Raw genomic sequence first — 25,538 nt, 5'->3', positions numbered from 1 at the left:
CAGCTGAAGTGTTCTCATTCTGATCCGGTTATAGGTGCGGAACAGCAAAGCCAGTGGCTACTGCCTGGACCAGGGGGCTGAAGAGGATGACAAAGCCATTCTTTACCCATGCCATGGAATGTCCTCCCAGGTAAATGGTGAAAATCCCATCATGAGTGAGAAACCTTGAACTTAGAGAATATTCAGAAGAAACAAAGAGTAAGTGGATGTATTTGATTGAGTTTGGCAATATAATTCCTGAGCTGCAAAGGTTTTACTCCAGTCTTGGCAGGTGCCTTTTCCAAGATTGTCCGGCATGTGAATCCATACTTTAAAGTTGCCAGTTAGGAAAACAGAAGAATCACATTACTTTGTTTAAATAACAGGGATCCACTGAAGATTAATTAATTTAGGTAGTCTGTGTGAGTGAGCAGTTCTTCTTGCTATGTCATGACTTATTCATGGTACCTCTTTAATTTAACTGTTTCTTGGTCCAACAGGCTCCTGGGCAGAAATTATTTATCAAGCTGCTGATTTGATTCCCAAAGTAGGCAAAAAGTTAAGCACATATTTAACATCAACTTCAAAGGGAATTAAGAATATCCTCTAAGACTTTTCTAAAATAGAAGATTTCTCTCTTTTTTTTTTTTTTTGGTCAGTCCCTGTGCATATTATTATTTTCTTTCAGATGTCTGAAGATTTAAAAATGACATTTCTTCTTTCCATGCTCATAGTGATTTTACTTATACAAGTTGGATATTATTTAAATGCAGGACTTGAGCTTTTTCTGAAATGCAATTCTTATTTTTTTTGCAGTAGCATCAGAATCAAAACTATATTAATGAACATTCTCATGTGTAAATAAACTCTGACCTTATCAGGCTTAACAATTATCCGAGGTTCAGTCATGCATACATTGACTGGGAGTCCTGGCTCGTGCATCACCACGGAGGCAAAGCGAGACAGACAGTAATTCCTACTGGCACAATGTCCACCTTTGGCAGGGTCATTATGGAGTACTTGACTGACACTCTCCTAGTAGAGGTGGAAGGAGCAGCCTTTGAATAAGGTAACAAAATAGCATTGCTTAAATAGATGTAAATTAGCTTCTCAAGAAGACTCTCATTAGAGATGTCAAGGCACTCAGAGAGAGTTCAGTCTCCTGCTCCATCCTAATCAGAACAGAAAGTTGCAAATTTAAGTCCTTCCTGGAAGTCCCTTAGCAGCATCTAATCTCTATCATAGTGTGCTAGCACTCAGAAGAGTAATGAAATAAATGGTTCTGACTGTAATTTATTTTGCAATTTAAGTCCTTAACCTACCTGTTTGCCTCCATGATTCCTGTTTCACAGAGTAGGCTTTGACTCCAGGAAGAAAATGGATGGGGGCATAAGTTACAATGAATTTTTCCATTTAAAACAAACAAACAAACCAACAAAAAACAGGAAAAGGGTTTTCATTCTGCAAGAAACACCAAGTGAAGGCAGAGGTGATGTTTCATCTAAGTTGAGTATTTCACAGACAAGCATGGGATGGAGCCACTCAAATGCAGCCAAGTTAATTAATGATTACACAGCTGGAAAACTTCTATAATCTCACCACAATTTACAAAATTAATTCAGTGTGAGAACCACAGCTGCACAAACCCTAATCAAGGATATTCAAGCACATAGCATGAAAGGTGTTGACAGCAAGGGTTTTAATATATTAAATAAACATTTTTAAAGCCCCTCTTCTAATCAGCCTGGGTGAGCATAGTTGTCTGCTGCATTTAGCTTTCCATTTCTGACATTTTTCATCTCAAGCATAGAACATAAAATACCCCTACCGAGCTGAGATTTGGGTTATTTGTACATGCCTACTGAATATAAATATGGAACTCCCTTTCCCCAGTTGGGTTATCATTGGTGTTCATATGATACCATATGAACACATACCAGCTCACACATACCAGTGTGAGAGCCTCTCCCTGTTTAGCTAGAGCTTTATTTGTTTTTCATGCTCTTCAATTCTGACAAGCAGATTACCAGTCATTTTAGTGTACACATGGTTCCACTGAAACCCACCCAAGTCAGGCAGGTGTTTAAAGAAAGCTGAGTTAGGAATAAGATTACTGTTCATCTATGATAAAATGTTCTTTTTCTCTATGTCTTACCCTTCTGTTTCCCTTGGATGTTGTTGTCCTGCATTACAGTGGCAAAATAAAACCACTCCACTGTGACTGCCTTTCCCTATGTGTATTTTCAAGATCAGTTTTCACCATGATAAATCACATCTTTGTAATGATATCAGCTTTAAAATTTCTTTATTCAAACAGGGACAAGCTCTTTTATGGATGCTCTGGAATGCATTTAGCTTGAGTTTACATCAATTTAGTTTAATGAGTTTGACATGAGCTAAGTCATTGTAAGCTAACAGCTAAGAATATCCAGACAAGGTTTTGCATCAGTCTGAGTCGATTTCAAAACCTATTTTACAGCAAAGCAGTGTCCTTTTTATATGTGTTCATTGGATCTGAAGTTTGAGTCTAATGGCTTTCAGGAAAAAAAAAGTTTGCATGTACTACTGGGAGAAACAGTCCAGGGCTACAGAAGATTTGTAAATAGAGGACTATATTTGGAGTCTTGAACTGCTCTGCCTCCGTGTGTGGCCTCCGTGGGACAATCAGCTGCAAAGCCCAGTGGTTCTATACACTTTTATTGTAAAAAAATTTTTTTAAAGTGGAGTTGTGAGGAGAGATACGATGCCCCCAAAAGTGGAACATGTTGTTCTGGAAGCTTCATAGAATGGTTATAGGCCATGCAGGTTTTGAAAGCACTGCACAGCCCCAGTGGAAATATTCCCTGTCTCAGAGTCTGCCTTGAATGCCATGATGTGGAGCTGATTATATGGTATTTGAAAGAGAGGAGAACATAATGAAATGGCTTCTTGGGATAGAAGGGCTGGGGTGAGCAGCCTCCTTGTCCACCCTCCTCCCTCCCCTTTCACAGCAGAAAGAGGGGAGGCCCTGCAGCTGTGAAAGAGAGAACTCCCTCTGCATTGAGAGCAGCCAGAGCAAGGGAGAGCTCCTTGCTCGGATTCCTGGGGCTGCAGCTACACAAACAGAGTGAGAGGAGATGAAAGGCTCTGCTTAAACTGTTGCTAGAGGGCAGGTATTTAACATTTTGCTAGGTAGAGTTGTGGCTGCCCAGATCTGTGTGCAGGGCAGCAGGGTGGATGAACAGGTGGTTTCTCCACTTGCAGGAAGCAGTGGGTGGGATTCTGAAACATGGAAGTTTGATAACCTGCGATCTGTTTGCCTTGAGGGGACAGGCGTTCTGGAGATGTGGGGTCTTTGGGATTCCTGCATCGCTCACTGTTTCAGTTCCTGTGTCAGCTGACAGCTTGCCTTGACTGCAGGACTGAGGAACCATTAAAGATTTCCTTATGCCTGGAGAACAAGAGTGAGAGAGAGAGGTCAAATTTAGTGTGGAAAGCTACCAGGCCCATCCTAGAAACTGTTTCCTACAAACAATTACCTGCAATCATTTAGTGCTTTTTTCACTTGCCTGGAATGGATGTTTTTGAAGTCAAACCCTCCAGTTTAAAGCTGCCATTTTCTTACCACATTAATATTCCTGGAGGATCATATTCCATAGGCAGCAGCACTGACTATTTTTGATCCAGGTGTGGATGGATGGTGGTTTTGATAAACAATCAAATGTGTGGCTTTGATAAACAACCTTGGACATCTTTTGCTTTCTGCACAAATTTCTGAATGTTGAAGGCAAAACTATCCTATACATCAGTATAGCAGATGGTATCAGGATTAGATCTTGAGTATTTAATAGAGCTCTTGGCTTTGGTGTCATTTGAATCCTCCAGCTCTTCCTAGATAAAAGAGAAAAACTGAGTGAAGGTCCATCCCAATGTGATGTATAAAAGTGTGCTTCTGTACTGCAGCTTGCAATTTGGAGTGTGTGGATATCTAAGGATCTCAGCCCATTAAAGCCTGCACTTTTGTTGTTGTTTTTTTTTTTTTTTTTAATTCATAAGATTTCATATTTCTTAACAAAGGGAACTTTGTCATTTGATTTTGGCTGGTTGGCACTGGGAACGGATTTGACATGGTGCATTATGCCCACAGTCCTAACATAAATAGGAATTATTTCTTTGTGGATACATTAGTGACACTTAAGATCAAGTTTGAACACAGGAGGTACAATTTTAATTGGCTGTATCCCAGTTCCTGCTTTCTGACCTATAGTAATAAGCAACTTATTTTAATGCTTATTTCATTTTCACAGCTTATGTTGTCTCCAGGAAGTTAAGATAGGAATTCTTTGGAGAGAGATGTTATTTATCATAAAGTAGTATCTTGAACCTTAATTTCTGGTCTGATTTTGCAGAAGCAGGCTCTACAGCTTTCCTGTGTAATATGGTCTGAACTGAGATAATTCTTTGTGAGTGGGTTTTTTTGTATTTCTGTTTTATTGTGGAATAAGCCTAAGTTTTCATGACTGTTGGAACAGCCATAAAAACTTGACAGAAAGTGCAGATTCAGGAAATTAGGCCCATGCTGCTCCATTTGTCTCAAGATTGTACAGATAACAGTTTCCTGCACCGAGCCATCCCTGACCCTGTTGAGCTGTAACACAAACTGCCACTTTCAATACTGCAGATAGTTTAGAATAGAGTCAATGTATCTTCCACCTCTAAAGCCTAAGCTGGACTGGACCTTTCTGCTTTGACAGGCTGCTCTGTAACAAAGTGCATGGCCACTGTGATACAGAGCACTTATAACTCTGGCTACTGAGATTCTGATGACACAGAATGTTTTAGACCATTTTAATACCAGTACAGAAAATGCTGCTCATCTCAAAAAGGAAAATGGATCCTATCCTACAGAGCACATAGCCCATTATAAACAGTGCTTCTGATTATCTTACCTAAGGCAAAGCCAACAAGCTTGTGGGGCAGTATTTTGGGACTACAGAGAGATAATAGACTACAAGATGAATACATTTTCTGGTCAGTGTTTCAGCCATACCTGCAGTTCATTTGAATTCTGCTGAAAACCCATTAAATAGAAATGTGAAATATACAGTCTGGTTTTAGTAAAAAAAAAAAAAAAAAAAAAAAAAAAAAAAAAAAAAAAAAAAAAAAAGACAAAATGTTGTGTTTGATTTGTATTTTTTTTTCCCAGCTCCTTTTTATGCAAAAAAACAAAGTTAATTTTTCTGACCTGACAGTCCCTTCATATTTTGAATTACTTTGCTTGCTTGAGCTTATTTTACATATGTCACTCCTAACCTCAGAGTGGAAAAAAAATCCCAAGACTGGTCCATGACAAAGACACCGTTCATACCCAGAGCATCCTCATGTGGTTATCTCTCTGATGTAGGCTCTCTTCTGCCTCTGTGCTTCACATGGCTGCTCTGAACAGAAGTGGCAAGTGGGAAAATGAACACATACTATGTCAAAGAGCATCTGGTCTGGGAGCAAGTAGACCATGCTCTTTTTACACCAGCAAGAAATGATTATTCACAGCATGATTCTTCTGAAGTTAATAAGGATGGCAGTAGAAAGCCAGGCTCTAATTTGAGTTTTTTTGATTGACTCTTGATGATATCTCACACACTGGTCAGTGGTATCCAATAAATGGCAGGCACTTCTGACCTTCCTTCCCTTTCTTGTTAAGTAATTTCAGCCATATAACAGCAATAGGACCAGACAGGCAGTGAATTTCCTGGGTGGTAATTGCATTTCTTTGGTGGCTCAGATCCTCACCCTGCAGCATCCAGTCTGACAGCACACAAGCCACGTAGCTGACTCCACTCTGCAGTCTTTTGGCACCTGAGTGTTGCACTTTCAGAGTAAGAAGGGCAAAATATTATGCTGGTTTAATGACTCTGGGTTTAAGCACAGAAGTGAGAAGTAGATAAGTCTGATTTGACGTGTTGGCCTGCTGCCAAATTAGCATCGTGCATTTTCACTTTAATGTGCTTTACACAAAACTGAAATACCAGAGTGTCATTCTTTATTATGTAGGCCTGAAGCATATGTTAGCAAATTTGCTGCCATTTCCCTCATGGTTTCTTTTTTCCTCTCATATTTTTGGATACTGGTTGCATGGTTGGATTTTTTCAGTAATGTTTATTTACAAAAACTAATTAGATTTGTTGCTATCAATAGCCTCTAACAGAGCTCTTAAGAACAAACTGCATGACAAAATTGACATCGTGTCCTTGTTAAATCAACTCCTGCTGAGTGGGCATGATTTACATATTGATTACTTCACTTCCTTGATTGCCCTTTTTGCAGTGACATAGTGGGTGGGGAGTGATGGGGAGCAGAAGTGTGGGAGAAGGGAATGTTGTGTTCTAGGTTTTACCAACACTGCCAAGCTTTACCCTTGAGCAGAGCGTGCCAGACCCAGCGTGCAGCAGCACAAAGGGTTCCTCAGCAGCTCAGAACTCTCCTCTCTCCCCCAGCTTGTCCGCTACAGCTCGGAAGGTGTCCTGCAGCTGGGGCCGCTGGGCTCCACCGCCTTCCTGCCCGACTCCAAATGCCTGGTGGACGATGGCAAGGGCAGGACACCCACCCTCAAGAAGTGTGAAGATGTCCTGAGGCCAGCACAAAGGTTCTGGGATTTCACACAGGTGTGGATGAGCTGAGGAAGCCTTGAAGGGATGAATTAGAGAGGAATGATGCCAAGGAGGTCTTTGGAGGGGTTTACTAGGAGTTTCCCCCAGTACTTTTTTGAAATAGTCAGATATGTTTTCCATAGATCATGTGCTACCCAGGAATATTCTTTCATTATTACTAGAAATTTTGGGGTATGGTTTTTAGGAATTTTTACTTATCCTGTCTTGGAATAGTCTCAATTTCTGTCCTGATTGTCAAGAACATGCTTGTTATTGTTTACTGTCCAGGAGTTTTTGCATTTAGAACTTTTCTAGATTTTTTTTTTTCTAGCACCTTTACAGGCAATTTTTAAGATCTAGAATCTTCAAAACATTTTTAAGACTTTCGAAAGCATTATTACACTCTGAGATTTCCTATTTCTTGGGCTCCATAGGGATTCAATAGTGCTTTTTAGAGATTTTCTTGTGATTTGGGGGATTTTCCTAGCAATTCTTAAATGTACAATTATCAAGGAATTGTTTTGGTACTTTTTATGTATTAGCTAGCTTTTCCTAGGAATTTCTAGCACTTTCTGGGGCATTTTTTACTTGATATATACAGAAATGCATTTTATAATGGTTTTTAAGGATTTACAGATCTAGGACTGTTTTTTTCTAGTCTGTTCCTTTTTCTAATCCTTTTTTCTCATTTTTTTTTTTCCAGAATGGTCCAATCATCAGCAGAGACACAGGCCGTTGTCTAGAAGTGGAAATGTCAAAGGATGCAAATTTTGGGCTCAGATTAGTTGTACAAAGGTGCTCGGGGCAGAAATGGATGATTAGAAACTGGATCAAACATGGTCGGCACTGACTGTGGGGCTGAGCTGCTTCTCCTGCTGGTGCCCATTGCTCAGTGTGCCATATCTCCTGAGGCATTTGTCTTAAAGCAAATTAGTTTGAACAGGTCTTGCCTCTCAAGAGTTCTCCATCATTGGGCATTCCAAGGAAAGAAACAAGAAAAAGGAAAGCAGACACACACATGCCCTGTTTGACTCTTCCTTGCTCCAGCAGATGATGTGGGAAGCTTAACAAGAGTTTTGATTTGGAAATCTTGTGAAGATCAGAACACAACAGGAAAGTGGATTCCTTAAGCTCTCCTAGAGGAATTGACACACAGATCTTTCTATGCTGAGTTCAAAGGAGACATCCCAATACTGCCTCATAAAGAGAGTTCTCTGATGGGTAGCTTTTTAGCTTTAAGTTTTGGACTGGTGCACAACTCCTACAGTGAATAATTATGTGCCTTTTTTATTGTACTTCGTATAAAAGAGGACTGGAAAAATCCTACCTTTTCAGCATGTCTGGTTCGTTGTACTAAACAAGAAAATCTGTAAATAATATTGGAAATATATTATAATATATGGTACATTTCAAGGTGGATTGTTTAGGAGTCTCTGTTTCTAGAAAGAAACTGTTCTGCAAATGTTTACAGGTGGTTCTCAACCTTCGAGCTGCTGGAGAGCAGCATTTTAGAGACCTCTTCTAGTTAGACACAGATAAATGTTGAATAGGTAAAATAGCCACATGTTCTGTTATATTGCCACATTTTACATTTGTTGCCTGTAGAGACATCACAATTTAGCACTTGGATATTTGGCTCTTCTGAGGAAGTAAATGTCCTTGGTGGATGGATGGATGGATTTCAGGAGGCCTCAGCTGGCCCAAAAGCCCTGAGTGTGTGTCCTCTCCTGCAGGTCACTGTTGTGTTGTTCCAGAGACTGCCTGGAACAAGAATACTCCAAATCCTCCTTATTCTGGAAATAACAAGTTGACTGGCTTAGGTGCCATCTGTGGAGCTTAAAAACTCAGATCTTCCATTTTGTTTCCCATCCTGTGAAAATGTCAAATGTGAGCAAATATGCTGTGTGAGCACTGTCTAGACAAATTTCCTGAACAAACCAACAAAGTCTTTTCAGCATTTTAAAAACAAACACAAGCCTGGTGATAAGAAGGCAAATTAGAGCAAGAGGTAAGGAGCATATATAAATACTGTTACTCTGAAATATAAATATTTTAGTGTAGCTGACCCATTGGCAGCATTTGTAAAACTGAATTTAATAATGTGTCCAGTGGTTCATGGAGGGTCAGTGCATATGGACAGAGCAGTGACAAGATCTTATCCAAAAGGCTATCAAAACTGATGACCACTGTCATCAGCAGGTTTTGGATGTGGGTCCGTGGCACACAGCTTTTCTGTACAGATGATTTCAGTCATACTGAAGGAGAGACAGAGATGGTATCTGTTAGTTTCACAGTTTAATATTTTTTAGTTTTAAAAAATTTTGTTTTGTTTTACTGAGCCAGGAAAATAGGTAATTGCAGTCACTGTGGTGCTGTGAATCTTGGTGATCTGTTCCTTGAATCACTTTAGCCATTCCTATTTCAAGGCATGCTGAACAAAATTTAATGGAAACAAAGTTAATTTTTCAAGGGCATGATATGTAATAAAATTTTTATTTTTAACATGCAAAATCCATCAGGTCTTGTCAAGTCTTGGTTAGTATCTAGAAAGCATACCACTATGTTTCACCCCAGTTTTATTCTTGAAAATAGAGTGTGCAAGATGCAATACAAAGCCAGTTCTCCTGGAGTTTACTTGTGGCTAATTGCTGATCCTTATTCATGTCTCATGGACCAGGTTACACATGAACATACACAAATGAATAATTTCTGGGTGAGATTCTAGATACAAAAATACTTTAAATTCTGTGTTTATGGTAAGTTGTACACAACCTTTTGAACAGTGTAATAAGACCTGCAGGAAGAATAGCATCTTTAATAAATCAAGCAATACTGTATAAAATCATGGACAATCTCAGTATTCAAGTCTTCCTGCAGGTCCAAAACAGGTAGGAAACTTCAGGCTAAATATAGACTGAGAACAGCTGCCCTGCATTTAACCTCCTTATGTTAAGCTACCAGACAATTTAAATTTATATTTACCATCTATGCAGCAGATGTTGAAGGCTTTGTACAGGAGTGAGTTTTCATCTTCTCTCCTAATACAATTTCCACCTTTTAAACTGTATGAAAGCTGTATTCTCCTTTTGTTTGCACTGATGGAGTTTTACTCCTTGAGGGAGGTGAGAAAGCAAAAGAAGGAAAAGATGGTTTTGCCAGGTGAGAGTTTGGGGGAGTAACAGGTCATTCACACCCATTTTTAGTCTTTCCAGTGAGTAAGTGCTAACTGTTTTATGTGAACATGGCAGGAAGTAGAAATTAATTATATATTCAGCGTGATTAGTAAATACCTATTAGAGTAAAATGTTACAGTACTGAACAGAAGCAAATATGCCATGTGCTTTCTTTTTTCCTTTTATTTTTCATTGTCTTGAATTAGCAAGCTACACTTGATGCTTGGTAAGAGTAAGGCAGCAAGCCTTTCAAACCCTGGGTAAATGAAAAAAGAAAGCTGAATATTTAGAAGAATACCAGAGATTAAATCTACTCTCCTAAAAGGAGTCTTGCATGGGCAGTTTAGGAGCTTTGAAGCTCAGAGGACCAGATAGATCTGTGTTTACTGGCGGAGATTTCAAGGGAGATTTCAAATCTTCACTCTGACGGGACCATGAACAAAGAGAATTGGGTGTCTTGGGATTTGGCCCCTCAGTGCTCAGTGCAGAGCATTTGACTGTGGCCACGCTGAGAGTGGTCAGTCCTGGCAGGTTTGAGTGCCAATGCCACTGGCTGCAGGAGGCTTGAAAGAACCAGACTTTAAGTACAAGAAGGAAAACAGGTTTATGTGGTAGATAAGTGGCTTTGCGATTTACATAACAATATAAAAGAAATCAAATAACTCTTACAAGGTGGAGTTGGTATTTTATGTGATTGTCATTTTTTTAAGACTTGCTGGAACAATTTCTAATATTTGCAAAACACATCTGTTGGATTAATTTTACTTTATTATTTATCTGTATGAACCACTGCTTTGGCTGTGGTACTAACATGGTGACTCTGCATGTTGAGAGGGTCTTAAATATTCTCTCGTCAAAGGAATAATAATAAAAAAAGCCTTGAGTATTATCTGTTTTAACCAAAGTCTACGATTCTTTTGTTAGTATTTTACCCCTTAGTATAATCTGAAATCCTGCTTAATGGTGTTCGAACTTTCAGTCTTGTTTCCCACAGTGCAGCATTCTAGATCTCATTAAAAGTATTCAATGTAGTGTAATATGCCTTGTGGAGAAAATTCAAATCAAAGGCTTTCTATGCTATTTTGCTTGGTTTAGGAGATTATGGAGCTAAATAGTAGGTCATAGGACAAAAGAATTGAAGGTAAGAAAGACTGGCACACTGTTGCGAAAGCCAAGCCAGGAAAAATATTCTTTTCTAAGCATGCTAGGGTCCCTAAAAATTAGCTTGAGTCCTAAGGTAATAAAAGCCCTTTCTTTTTTGACAGCTACAAACTATTTTCCAAGCTGAATTTAATTTTGGTTTGGTTGAATCTATTCGTTCCTCAGCCAGAACTGTCCTCTAGCCTTACTGTCTTGCTGGTTCCTGAGGCATGCTAACCTCCAGTGGGAAGGAAACAAGAGAAAAGTTGATGCTTTGGAAGGACCCACTGGATCCCCCTACAGTCATATAAGATCTTTATTGTGCTCACCCACCAGAGCTCTTTGGGGCAGTTACACATGCAAAAAACCAACTCAGGTTCCACAGAAATGATCTAAGACCAAAATATGGAAACATACAACAGGTCTTCATATGTATTTTGAAGAGTATTTCTCTCAGCTGAATGAATAATTTGGGGCTCAATGTGTCTGAAGATGAAGCCTTCATAGTCCTTCATTTATAGTCCTTTTCAGTGGCCTTTAAAAAAACTGTGATCTAGTAGATGAAAACCTCACTTGCCATGTGACAAGGAGTGTAACCTATCTGACACAGGATAGCTGCAATTTTAAGTATTTAAATCATAGCTAGTAAGATTTAATGAAATAGCACCGGTCCTAATCTGCTCTTTAGATCAATTACACTGCATGTAATTCCTTCAGTATCCAGTATTCATTTGGAATGGTTCATTACCAGCCATACAAAACTGCATTATGGCCTGTTTCAGGATCCAGGCAGTTGGGCTATAGGAAGAACTACAATAGAAACAGTTCAGGGGGAGTTTAGCATATTATTATTCAGTTAGAGCACAAATACCTTTGTTTTTTTCATGAGAGACTTTGGGAGGAAGAACAACTACCAGAATTCACTTGATTGAAGGCATTTTTAACAATGATGTTAAATTTTTCCTGCTGCTATTTTGACTACCTGCTTCTTAGTGCTGATCAAAGTCAATGGTAGAAGTCATACCACAGATAAAAGATGGTATTGCAAATTAGATCTAGCTAACAGGCTGGACAGAAACCAAGGAATGATCAGATCTTCACATGTCTCTAGATCTAGATGCCACCACAGGAAACTTAATACCCAAAAATTCTCTTTGGAAAGAATCCCAAACTACAGTGACCTCTTTAGTACATTATAATGGATTTCAGGATGGTTTCATAAAATACAGTGACTTACATTAGAAAAGCATTAATGACATGTAACTCAAAGGTATTGAGTTCAGGGGTTGTCCTAAATAAAACCAATGGGTTTTGGCCAAGAATGCTTACAAATACCCAGTGAAACAATATATGGCAACCTGATTTTGAAAAATAATTTCTGAATCAAGGGTGTCTTCAAAGACATGTAGAAGCATTGATTACTTTTCATAGTATTAGTGTTTCCTATTGGCCATCAGCAAGTGTTGTGCAGCTTTCAAACTCCTTGTAATGTTTAATTTTAAAAAATGCAGCAACTAGAATGCAAGTTGTGACTGCAAATATTTTTTCATTATCTGGCACATCATCAAATCAATTTGTATTCACACTGAAAAAGTTAATAAATTACTATGCATTTTACTACTGACATTTTACTGCTGCATGTTTTATCATTGTACATTTGGACACACGTATTAAAATTCAAAGAGTCACACAAAGGAAAACTAGAATAGCAAAGCATATGGGCATTTTAAAATTTAAATTGTACATACTGTGTTCTGAAAGGTAGTCACCACACACTTGTAAGAGACTTGGCCCTGGGGGTGCACATCCAAAAGTGGACTGATAACAGTGCAGACTACTGTCATCTACACATCCCAGCATCTCACCACTGCAAACAGTCAACAATTGGTGTTTAGAAGAATGAAATAGGATGCAGGGAAAATGTAAAATGATCCTTTCACCGTATATCTCCCCCTAATTTCTCAGAGTAAGGCCTTCCCAAGCCAGAGGCTCTACACACCGACCCAACCATTAGATTTAATGCACTGGACCTGTATGTATCCAATCCACTCAGAGCTCTGGATATCACAACATCCTGCTGTAATAAATAGCACAGTTGCTGTGAGTCAGTACCACAGCCCCTCATTCCATAGGATGCCCTGTAGGTCTCTTATGGTGAAAAGCTGTGAATAACTGCTGCCAACTCTTTTTTAACACCCTTCTTAGTTTGACCTCTGTCATCCTGTTTTAAAATATATTTCTGAACTGACTGTCTTTTTTTTGTGTGTGTGTGTCACCAGCAAACAACTTTGTAATTGCACAAGCAGATGGTCTGTGTCATCCCTTGTGCTGGGTGATAGCAGGGTGAGAACCAGGGTTCCTGAGCTGCTTAGTGGGATAAAACATACATTGCTGGTTTTAACATTGATTTTGGATCTCAGCCAGGCTGTTTCTCCAGTGTGTATGACAAAGTCTGCAATTTGTGATCAAGGACAACAGAGCATCTGAGAAAGGATCCAAGTCCTTCTTTCATTCTTCCCTGCCCTGCTGCTCCTGCTGTCAGGAGGCTGTGGAGCACCCAGGATTACAGTTGAGTGACCAGGATGGGACATGTGCCCATGTTTCTGACTCTCTTATGCCCCTCTGGTTCAGCTGAATCAGCTGGGTGACACCTGAATGCCCAAGATTTTTCCTTCCCAATCTCTGCAAGGACATTGACTGCCTAAGTGGAGGAGCAGCTGTTGATTCCTTGGTTTTCCCAGAGGAGGTAGGGTTGGCTGTAGTCTTCAGGTGGGTGACAATACCACCAGGCTCAGAAGGAATGGCCTGATACAGCCTTGGCAAATTTAGCTCCATCCCCAGGATCAGTCTTTGCATTCTTTCCCATTTTGTTGTAACTCCACACTGAGGACTCTGTAGAAACACTGCTCTGTTTCAAGCCAAGGCATTCTGTAGACCCAACTTCCTATTGTAATCAAGCCAGCATTTCTTGGAAGGAGAAACATCACCTTTGAAGGTACCATATGCTTGCTAGAATGAATGTTTTGTGAATAATATCCGGCAAAATTAGGTTTGTATAAATATTTTGTCAGCAGTACTGCAGCTGACAGCATTCATACTGCAGAAGTTATTCTAAGCATCAGATTTTTCACTGTGAAGAATGTATTCCATGGATGTAGCCACCCTTTTGTTCAATAAATCTTCATGAATTGACTGTGAATCATTAATATGTGCCTGTAACTGAGCACTGACTGGAAGTGATAATGATTTTTCAGCCTATAATGGCTTGGTCGTGTTTTTGTTTTGTTTGCCTGTCTATTGTTACTGTAATGTAGTTGAGTACCTTTATTAGATAGCCTTGCTTTTGCATCCTGACTCATTATCTGCAATTTAAAGCAAGGAAACAAGGACTGGGGTATTTTCTGCAATGTTGAGGTAAAAGCAAACCATCAAACAAAACCCCCTTTCTTTATTCTAGAGTTCATGAAACATTCCTAACTTGTGAATTAATCCAAGAGTTTATTTCAGTGTTTAAAACTAACTGTAATCCTAAGAACCAGCCAACAAAACTCATGCAAATTTAAGTGCAAGGTTTTTCTGGACTTTGTTCTTCTTATCATTAGCCCACTTCTACTGCTTAACCAAATCCTACAATTTTCCTTTTAGGATTCAACTTTTTCTATCATTCTTTCAGGTGTGTTACCAATGTAGACAATCTGCACTGGATTAAAAAAAAGCCTTCTAACTAACAAAATTCTGTCATTTTCAGAACTTAGGGGTAAGGGGTACTTCGTGACAAGCAAAGTAATGTGACATTCATTGGGCCATGTGTGCAACATTAATTATTTTTTAAAAAGCCAAGCAGAGCCTCCTAACAGCCTCTGTCTTGCTGACAGTGGAGGCTGTAAGATGACTCTTTGGGTGGGCCCAGCTGGCAGAAAAAAATCTTGAGGAACTCAGAGTTACAGTAATGGGAAGGGAAGGGAAGGACAAGGCACATCAGGATTCCCTTGAACTGGAAAAGTGAGAGTTAAAGGAAGACTGAGCTGCAGTGTCCAACCTGGAAAGCATGAACTGACACACAGCAATTCACCTTGTGATAAGGCCCTGGGTTCTTTACATGAATAATTGAGCTTTAATAAAGGGATTTTAATCAGGATTCAGGAAAGATTTTTCTGGTTTTGCAGTTTTTTACAGTGAAATCTGCCTAATCTGTTGACAGAGCTCCAAAACAGACAGGTCAGTGCTGTGGTGTGTAAGCAGGGAAACATTTGCCAAAACCTATTGAAATTCTCTGTGTACTTCAAGTATTGGCATTCTGAGGAGAAGCTGGTGCTACCTATCATCAAAAAGGAGGAAATTAAACACCAAAGTGATGTGTTTAAACTGGAGAAACTGCTATTTTCATTGCAAAGCTGATTGTTTTATATTAAAAAGGCAATTAGCAAGATGCTGGAGCTGCTCAGGACGATTTTGGGTGAGGTACTGAGCTGGCCACTCTCACCCTGCAGAGGACATCAAGGCTAGGCAGATCCTGGATGTTCTGGTCTTGCTGACCAAAAGGAGAGTTACGAGATTACAATCTCCATCAAGGTTGCAAATGCAAGTCCAGTAGATCAGTTGAGGTTCAACTCATCACAATTACGCAGTTAAATGTTTTTGTGAATCTGAACCTAAATAACTTTTGCTCCACTTTTTCTCTTTTTAGATGGTACAAGTCATTTTGAGTCACTCTTGAGAGGAGGGTGTGGGTTCAGTAAAGTGGCACAGGTATTTTGAAAATGTTTTTCCTTCTTCTTTGGAAAGGTACATTTGGAATGATAACCCTGTTGGAGTTTTTGTTTAAATTACTCCTAGAATACATCCTAGCATGTCGAAGTCATGTTTTTTCCTCACAGTCTCAAGCTATCATAATACTGAGGCCCAGGATACTGCATTGTGCCTTCTTTTTTTCTGAAAAGAAAGGAATTTCAAAGCTTCAGTGGGCTCCTGAGGGGCAGTGAGGGATTTGTGTTGTGTTCAGCCTTATTGGAAAAAAGTCACGACACTTTTCATCTCTTCAGGGCCTGCTTCAGGTTTTGATCCTGGAGCCAAATCATCTTTCTTAAGTCTGAATCAGAGACCCTTTTTGCCAGCCATCAGGCCAGGGTGACACAAGGCTTTTCTCCCTCTTTATGACTGTGTAACTATTAAACCTATTCAAGACCTTACAATTCTAATGGTTTTTGAAGTAAATTTTTAAGTTCTTTGCCTGAGCACAAGTCAAAACAGTGGACCTTTAGGCTGTCTTTCTTTCTTTTCCTTTGAAATGCATTGATAAATGCATGGGTGATAAATTTAGTCTGAGGCAAAAGCACACAGCATCATGTCTCACAGAACTATTCTTTGATACACCCTCTGAAGATTCAGCTTAAGTAGAAAAATGCTGGCTGCTTAGAAAAATGAGGCTCCTAATCAGTTAAATTTGTGCCAGCCCTGAGATCTTCATGAAAACCTGAGGATTTAATGTGCCATATATACATATCATCTATATATTAATACTCTAAACACTCTAAAATAAATAACACTCTAAAAACTACTTCTCCTCTTCTTGTTAATATGCTGGTAAATTCTGATTCAAGATAAGGTTCTGACTTACTCAGTGTGTAAATATCAGTGTGACATATATCACAGAGCTCTTATGGCACACAGAGGCCAAACAGTAGAAGAGCATCAACAGCATCATAATAGTGGAAAAGGAGATGACAAGTAAAAACTATTTTAAATGTGTTTTTACAGTCTACACCTCCACCATCCATCCTTCCCTCCCTCCCTTCATTCCCCAAGGTGAATCTCTTGCTGCCAGAACTAAGAAGTTCTGTTCTAGTGATGTTTTGTTGTACCTTATCACATAAAACAAATGTTTTTCCAAAAGCTTTCTTACATGAAGGCAATGAAGTAAATCTAATCTCTACTGTTCAAATCAGGCTTACAGAAGGGCAAAGAGGAGTCACTTTGGCTTGGATGACATTTATGGCCAGCAAGCAGCTCATGGACAGGAAAAGGCAGCATGCTGTTCTCTGTGGGGTGTACAATCTGAAACAATTTTATCAGAAACACTAGATGAAAATCTTAATAAGCTGGAGTTAAACAACTGGGTGGTTTTATCTTGGAGGCAAAAAAAAAAAAAAAACCACAAAAACAAACCCCACTATATTTAAAATTTGCCGTATGGACAGTAACTTGCAGTTAGTAATTAAATTCTCACAACATCCTTCCACAGTGCCAGGCAGAGCATATTGGCTTAGGCTGGCCTGGTTGTCGAGCGTGAACTGAAATGATTTCTAACAGCAATCAAATACATTTTGAAATATGCTCATAAAAATGCTAGCTCAGAGGCTCAAAGCAATAATGATTCATGTATTAGCAAATGAACCTGTCCTCTGCAAGCTAGCCCCTGAAATGTAATAAGGGGTCCGTCCAAGGAAAGAAAAGAAGTGTGTTTATTAAGATGTTGAGAGGTAATCTTTTGGGATGGGAGTTTGGGGTGACATCTATTCAACATCTATGGATTGAGGTGTTGGACTGGCCTCCAGAAGCCAGTCTTTGTCAAGGGTGCCTTTATCAAATCTATATCCATAGAAGGATTTAGGCAATGTGCTTGCCAGAATCCCTCTGTCTCTTGGTGGTACCCAAGGGAAGCTCTTTGGTCCCCATATGAGCAAGACTGGGTCACAGAGAAGGTGAGAACAGCTGTCCTGCATCTCCTGTGCTGTGAAGATGCTCAGGAAAGAAAGGCCTGTGTGTGAGACCTGGGAGATCTCAGATCAATAATACAACTACCTTCCACTACCACTTCTGGACATGTCCATATACACTCTGAAGAGATTGTGAATTTTAAAAAAATAGTAATAATCTCCCCTGGAGCCTAATGGCATGAGGAGTGGCTGGACACTGCCTTTCTTCCTTGTTTTGAGCATGAAACAGGGGTCAGATTCTCTCTCCCCTTGAATGCTCACCGTCTGACACTCAGAAGGGCTCACGGGGCTGGAATTTTGACTTGGTGAGCCACAGAAAATTGGGGACGCAGGCAGCCCCTGGGCTGGGCTCTGCCATCATTTATTCCTGCACTCTCAGGCAGAGCACCATCAGTAAGAAAACGAGAACAAAAGAGGAGCAGCAGCATGGAGAAAAAAATCAGTAAGAACTCAGGTATTTTATGGGAGCAGAACAGCCTTAAGTAAATATCTGCACAGAACCCTACTCGTGCATCTGAGATGCTGATCCATTTTATCCCACTGGTTTTAATTTCTTGCCTGAGGCCGCTCTGCTAAGTGGCATTTAGTGGCTCAGGGATGAAGGGGACAGCAGAGCAGCCTGCAGACTCCAGAGAGCCGTGACCTTTCCCAGCACCACGGAGAAAAGCTGCCGAGCTCCCGAGGAGCGAACAAGTCCGGGCGCCACAGGCAGAAACTGGCACTGCCACCATCTGTAAAAGTGTCACCTCATTAACCCCGGGCACAGCTGCCATCCCGCTGCCCTGGGGTGGGGGGACAGGCGGGCACACAGAGCTGTGCCCCAAGGTTTGGGGGCATGGCACAGCACAAGCCCTCAGTGACCAGGCCTCAAGCAAATGGCTGCTGAGGCCTCCTCCTGCTATGGAGGGGCCGTGACCTGTCTGGGAGCAGCCCTTAGCTGGGACACAGCCACTGTCCCTTTGTCCCTGTGTGTGTCCCTGTGTCCCTGTGTGTGTCCCTGTGTCCCTGTCAGGGGGAGCTTGGTGTGGTGCAGCTGTCCTCCCTGACAGCTGCTGCCTGCGGACATGGAGGCCTGGAACAGATCCCACCGGGACACTTTTGGAGGAGGGCCAGGAGAGCAGGAGCTCCCAGCCAGCTCAGGCCTCAGAGGGATGGGATAAGGTTCTTTCCCTGAGGGGCTGGAGGAACAGTCCCACATGCACCCCCAAAAGGATAAGCATTAATGAGTGTCGGCTGTGGCCAACACCCAGTGGTGTCCATGAGGAGGCTCAGGGATGCTCTCAGCTGCTTGCTGGGAAAACTGAAGGATTCTGCCCATCCTGTCCATCCCTGGAGGCAGAACTGGCACCACTGAGCCAGACAATGGCCTCTGCTCAGTCCAGGACACTTGGGAAGCTGGGTACTGCAGTGCAGGATGCACAAAATGTGGACACAGACTGGGTTCGTCATAACAGCTCCTGTATATTCTCCGTAGGGTGTGGGCTAGAGCAGTCTTAATACACTACGTGCACTGAATTCACTTTTCTAGCACTCAGATAAATTTCTTTTCCTTTCTGAAGCCTGTGCATGTCTCTGTACCCAAAGATATTTTAAGGTCTCAGGTGTAATATCCCTTTGGCTCCCCTGCAGTCACATCCATGTTCTTACAGTTTCTTTGGATGCCAAGCAACCTTTAGTGACAGAAATCTTCATAAAATAAAATAAAATAAAATAGTTCCCAAAATTCTTCCCTCTCCCCATACATTCATGATGGTTTCAAACTTTGAGGCAGCAACCTGATACTGACAGACTGGAATTTTCTCATATGAGGTGCTGCTCGGACATCTGAGGTAGAGATTTAATCAGGACTAGGGGCAGCTATCAGAGCAGGCTGTCATGCCTAGGAAACCTCAAATTATGTGCTAATTATCCACCTACACTGCCAGGGAATAAATAAATAATGACTTCAGCTTACTGTGCTCAAGATAATTCCAGTTGTAACAAGATTGCAGGCTGGGTTTTTTCCGTGGTGTGTTGGAGGCGCAGTAAGGAGCAATAAGGTTTGCTCAGGAGTGACTGCGTGGGTTTGGAGTCTCGTGGGCTCCGGAGCAGCAGAATCAAAGCTCAGGATGGTCACTTTGGAGGGGTGACCCCTGATCATTGCCTGCCTCCTGAAAGGGCTGTGTAATGTAATGATGTGTGGCCGGGTATCTGCTCTCTCCACTGCACTTTCTTGCTCTGTAGTGTTGCTTTTAATCACAGGAAAGGATTTTAAACAGGGAAACAGGCTATGTCCTCACCTTGACCTTGCAAACAAAAGAAAATGCTGACAAGAAGGTCCTTTCTGATTCAAGGTGTAAGATGTATTGTACAAACCTGAAAATTTCTAAAGCTGTGATCAAACTAGATTAGGCTTACACATGTGAGTGAAAAAATAATGCCAGTCTTTCTTTTAAGCATTTGAAATTAAAGTTTGCTTGCTTGCTTCTTTAAAAACTAGAAAAACTAAGTTTTTCCATTCTAGGAGTTCACTGTTTGCTCGAGAACAAAGGCTGCTGGCAATAGGGGAAGGTATGAGAAGAACTGTGAAATTAATTAAATTGAAACTTCAAGAAAATACCTTTATTGTTGCAATCCTCAAAACAGCAATATAAAGCAAGCTTATGACATTTTGCCAAATGTTATTTTTCATGTGTTAAGAAAAGCTGGAGATTTTGCTAAGCTCTGAACCCTGGGGGTGTGGTTTGATACTCATTCTGAGGGTGAGAGCAACTGTTTGTTGAACTGCAGGCAGCCTGAATTTATCTCTCCTTTCCTATAGCTGTCAAATAATTTTTCTTAATGACTTATCATTAAGACATAAGTTCAAATTATGTGATAACATCTTTATGTGATTTTTTTAAAGTACAGTGCATGCTATGAAACCCATACAAATCAATTCTGGTTCTTTAAGGATCCTAGTCGTTAAATAAATATGAAGGATAGTAATTTCTTATTGTTCCTGTTTAGGTGTTTTCATCTCCTTTCCTAGATCTTCCTTCCCCTGTTTTATATTTGGAATAATTAGCTGAATCTGGTGAATTTTGTTAGCACCAAGAATAACTCTACCTGGATTTGAGGAGGAAGGGAAGCAGAGAAAGAATGAGAAGCAGGCGGTAAGGAGATTAATGTAGGTAAGAAAGACTGACTATTCCCAACTTGCAAGTCAAGGTTTAGGTGTTTTGTTTTTTGGTTTTGTTTTTGTTTGTTTGTTTGTGGGTTTGTTTGTTTGTTTGTTTGTTTGTTCAGGTTTGGTTTTCTCTTTTTTAACCCAAGCCATTGAGCATTGATACCATTTTCTACATAAGCCTTTTTACTGGTGAAATTCAGAAGCCTGTGCATGGCTCTGCTTCAGGGTAATTGATATCTGCTGGGCCAAACAGAAACCAGTGCAAGAGTTCAGACTGCAAGTCAGGGCAGTAGAAACAGATGAGTCTTAACAATGGTCTTGACTGCAGGGCTGAGTTTTTTCCATGCTTCACATATTTGGAGACCTGGATTTGTTCTATAAAGTGATGAGAAAAATGGCCCACATGGGAAACCATTATTGATTGCTTCCTCTGCCCTTCAGTGATAAATATTGCATGACTATCTTCTCATCCTTTGCATTAAAGGAACAATCCAATATCCATTTATGTTTTCCACACTGTGCTAGCATGACAAGCTCTTTCCTAGTCTTCATATAAAGCAAAACCCAAAGAGGTTTCTTCTGAATGCTGGATGACAAATAGGAGAGTAATGCCTTCCACAGGAAATCTCATGTTGCTGTTATATACACTATTGGGATTTTTTTGTTGTTGTTCAAAATTGATAGTGGAGAATATTTCAGCGCCATTTATGGGGGATAACTTTATATTTGAATGTGTACTTACCATTAAGATTCCCAGGTCAGCTTTTGAAAGACACTTGAAAATGTTTATTTTGTTTGCTTGCAAAATCCTCACCTGCAGGCAGACTCTCTTAGAGCTTTTCAGAAATATATTGACAGAACAAAAGCAAAACTTGTCCTTTCCAAACCCCAGTACTCAGCTGCAAATAGTGGTTTTATTTCCTTTAGAAAAAGATAAAGGATCTTGATGATCTCAATAAGCAAAATCAATACAATAAAATTTAGGGAGATTTTTTCCTTCCAGCTGTTCAATCTTAAACCAAATATTGTTTTCTTCTGCTCTGTAATTTTACAAATTGTTATGAACAATCCAGACTTTATATTTAAACAATATGACATAAAATTTCTCAATTATTTCCACACCTTGAAGCATTAACAGCTGAAAAGAAATAAGGCACTGACAGGTTTCTGTTGAAATCCCCATCTCACAGTTCCACTGCTTACTTCATTGTGTTTGAACTCTGCTTGTAAATTTTCACTCATGGACTCCTTCGGGCAAGAGACCTGCTTGACCTCTGGGTGGTCCAGCTCTGATAACCAGCTGTGACCCCCCCACTTATTTTCCTTTTATTCTTTCCATCTCCTGAGTTGCTCTGCATGTTATTATGCTGTTCTGGATAGGCTCTTAAAACCATCCCTATTGATTTCCAGGAGATAAATGTCTGGCATGGTCTGTACGTCACTGTGATCTAGCACTGGTCAGCCCAAGGGAAGAACAGAGGTGAGAAGCAGTGTGACAGCACCACACCACATCTGGCACCTGCTCTTTCCCCAGGACAGACAACAATTATCAAACCCGACATGAATAACTTAAAGAGCATTAAAAAGGTGTTTAAAAGCATTTAAAAGGTATTAAAGAGCATTTAAATAGGTATTAGTTGATGGGAAGCTGCCGGAGGAGCCGTGGGTAGGTGGTACTGTGCTTTGCTGTGGTCTGCTGGCACTGGTCCAGCTGATAAGAGATTATTTCTTCCTTTCAAATCAGCCCAAAATGTAGTTGATGCATCAGGGTTTTTTTATGCAGCTCATTGTGGCTGAATGTTAACAACACAGAAATATAGGAGTGTCTTTCCCTACTGGTGCAAATTGGCTGCTTTGGAGGTGCTGATTTAGTGCAGCAGTGACTGCAGCCCCTTCATGGGGAGCAGCAGCTGGTAGTAGCCAAGCATAAATTGCACTGGAATAGCTGCTCTGTGCTGCAGAAACTGCATGCTGGGTTCTAGAAATTTCAATCCACCCATCACTTTGTTTATGACAGGCTCAAGTTACCAAGTCCTGTGGAAAACAACTCCTTAACATTTTCCTACTACTTTTTCCTGGGGTATGTCAATAGTAAAGTGGGAAAAATGCATATAATTTGTGAATTGCAAGACTTTGGAATGTAGAAGCTAAAAAAATCCTCACAAAGTGCTGTGGTTTGCACTTTTGGAGGCTGGGGGAAAGCTTGTGCCATATATTCATTATACATATGTTCTTCCATTTGGTTATTACAATACAAATATCCAGGGATAACAGCGAGGAAAAATCTTTCAGCTGTGTTAAATCCCAATGTGTTGTTTGATAAGGGTAAGGCTTCAGCACTACTAGATGAATTTTTAACAGCAAAATATCATTTCAGGAAATGTTAGCTAAAAGAGAAGACGGTAATATTAAACTTGGGTTTGTATCTTTTTATCTTGTCAAGACTAAGGAAGAAAATTTTGCTTCCTTATTATGCCATGTAACACATACATAATTTAGAAGGTTAAAATTATCTTTTATTTCACTTAACACAAATATTTCTTTTATTCTGAAACTGTTTTGCACAATATAGACTTACTGAGAGAACCTCTGTTTTGGTTTTTTGGTTTTTGCAGCTCAGATTTATTCTTGGTTTTCTTTTGCAATTGTTCTAAGAAAAAGTAGCACAGATGCTATTAAAGAACTCATTGCTCACCTTGGTTATTATCACCCAGAAAGTTTCCTCAAAATTAAATGTTCTGGAGTAAACAAGGGTTAGGTAGCATGAAATAAGACCAAATTTAAGCCAGCAAAAATATACCAGCTGGGTACGGGGGGACAGGGAGGGGGGATGAAAAGGAAAGAAGAGTAGAAAAGGGAGAATTGAGTTATGCTTCATGTATACCTATCAAGTTTGTTGAAGGGCAGAGCTGAGATGATGGAAGAAGAACTGTAGGGTTTTTCTACTCGAAAAAATTGTATTAATAATTAAATGATAAAATATTTAAACAAAAAGGAAGTGCTTATGTTCAGACAGTGCATCACTTTGTCAGTGGTTCCCAAGATGATTATTCCAGGATACATTTTTTAACCTAAGTTTTAATCCTGAGAGAAAATGAGAGAAGGAATACGAAGAGCCAGAAAAAGAGGAAAACTTGGAGGAGGAAGTGAGGATTCCACATTCATGAGAGCAGAAGATTGGACCTTGCCTTCCCCTTTGGCAACAACTTGTGCTCCAGGCTCCCTATTCATTGGTTGGTTTGCTTTACCACTTCCCTCCCTAAAGCATTGGCAGTCCCTGGACAGTTTTAAGCAAGCTTTAAGGAAAGACTAAAACCAGGACATTCATATGAATATTTTTCTGAGTAATCAAACTTTGTACAATGGTGAGCTGTTCCCAATTCTCTAAACCCACTCATCATTTTTGTCATATGCTACACAAACAGAGTTTGTTCTTTCCCAGTGCCTCAGCAGCAGCTCACAGGGCTATAAGCACACACATTTCTGTAGCACTACATGAAAAAGCAATCCCTGGCTGTTGTAGTTCTTAACAGGAAAAAAGTATTTACAGTTAATAATATTTTATTGTGGGACTAGCAGTTACAAAGACAGGCTGTTTCTTCAGTACTGCCATTTCTGAGCCACCTAATGAGAATGTGTTGCCATGGCAACCAATGCCATAAGTTTTTGGGGGGTTTTTGTAAGTAATTAAACATTCTAAGTCAATTTGCCCTTACTTGCCAGGTTAGGAAATAGAATGTTGCTTATTGTTTTCTGCTGGAGCACTGAGGTAACTCAGAGGGCCAGCGGGGTTGGAGCTACCTGAGGAGATATCAACTATGCAAGGCCTTTGTTAATAAATTATTCTTTTTCTGATATGTGGCAGGTGTGGGAGGGCTCAATGAAAACTTGTGAATAATTCTATTCTAGCTGGATTGGTAGAGTGTTGCTAAATGGAGACATGAGGTCAAATACTTTGCTTTGTGACCAGGTGAATGTACAGGAGACAAGGATGCTCAGATGACATTGAGACAAATGTGTGTGAGCATGATATGATAAACAACATCTTTGCCAGGCTGATAGTGGAATGAGACAGACATCCCTGATTCAAGCTCTGCTTGGTGCTGTCAGATTTATTTACCAGCCCTCATATGCTGTACAACATGGAGCTTATTTCCGAGGCACAGAATGCCCTAAGAACATAACAGAGGGAGGGGACCAAGCCTGCTCAATTCCTGCAAAACAGGGATCTGAAAAGTGCCCAGTTCCCTTTGCTGTAGCTTGATGCACAAATATTGCTGGCTGTTCAGGGCATTCTCTGCTCAGAGCCAGCTTTGGGAGTACCCAGAATATATGGGCCAGGCACAGAGCAGCATGGAAGAGTGAGGCCCATTTCATGCCTTCTTTGGTTCTGCTTGAATTTCCTGAAGTCACTGTATGCTTTTCCAAATGCCTGTCAAACCTCATCTTAAAAACTGCAGCTGTCAGCTATAAGATCCTACAAAGTTTGTTGTAGCTACATGCTGCTTGTGCCCTTTAGCTCAAAAGAGAATGAGTCTCCAGCATAAAACAGAGGAAATAGCCCTTTAAGTGTTTTAATTTTTAACTGTGAAAAGACTCTGCTTAAGCATTAGAGACAGAAGCAACAACCCAAAAAGCTGCCCACCCTTTAAAGAATTTGGCTTTATTGATCATACTATCTGCTGTTCCATTGAAACAATATGAAATAAGATATAAAGAGATCTTTGTAGAATATTTGATTTCTTGACTTCTATAG

General features: G+C 40.2%; 1 protein-coding gene and 1 long non-coding RNA gene across 9 annotated transcripts in view; both read left to right on the top strand.

Moving 5' to 3' along the window:
• GALNT9 (polypeptide N-acetylgalactosaminyltransferase 9) overlaps nt 1–12,542 on the top strand; it is a 131,074-nt gene extending 118,532 nt beyond the window's left edge. For all 3 annotated transcript variants that reach the window (XM_068208745.1, XM_068208746.1, XM_068208747.1), the window contains 3 exons: nt 35–130; nt 6,453–6,620; nt 7,309–12,542. In XM_068208745.1, the coding sequence (XP_068064846.1) occupies nt 35–130; nt 6,453–6,620; nt 7,309–7,455 (411 nt within the window). In that variant the 3' untranslated portion in view covers nt 7,456–12,542. The remainder of the gene's footprint in view (nt 1–34; nt 131–6,452; nt 6,621–7,308) is intronic.
• A 4,658-nt stretch (nt 12,543–17,200) lies between these two features.
• On the top strand, nt 17,201–25,514 carry LOC137484690 (uncharacterized). Of its 6 annotated transcripts, none has more exons than XR_011004965.1 (6): nt 17,201–18,088; nt 20,138–20,184; nt 20,645–20,768; nt 22,193–22,262; nt 23,859–23,981; nt 24,753–25,514. It is a non-coding gene; the product is annotated as an uncharacterized lncRNA (long non-coding RNA). The 6 variants fall into 6 exon arrangements; XR_011004963.1 differs by having other exon boundaries at nt 20,623–20,768; XR_011004967.1 differs by lacking the exon at nt 20,138–20,184 and having other exon boundaries at nt 17,203–18,076.
• Nucleotides 25,515–25,538: the final 24 nt, after the last annotated feature.

This window comes from Anomalospiza imberbis, chromosome 18, assembly GCF_031753505.1.
Source record: "Anomalospiza imberbis isolate Cuckoo-Finch-1a 21T00152 chromosome 18, ASM3175350v1, whole genome shotgun sequence".
Lineage (NCBI taxonomy): Eukaryota > Metazoa > Chordata > Aves > Passeriformes > Viduidae > Anomalospiza > Anomalospiza imberbis.
The sequence above is the reverse complement of the archived record's forward strand: the minus strand, read 5'-3'. Positions and strand labels throughout refer to the sequence as shown.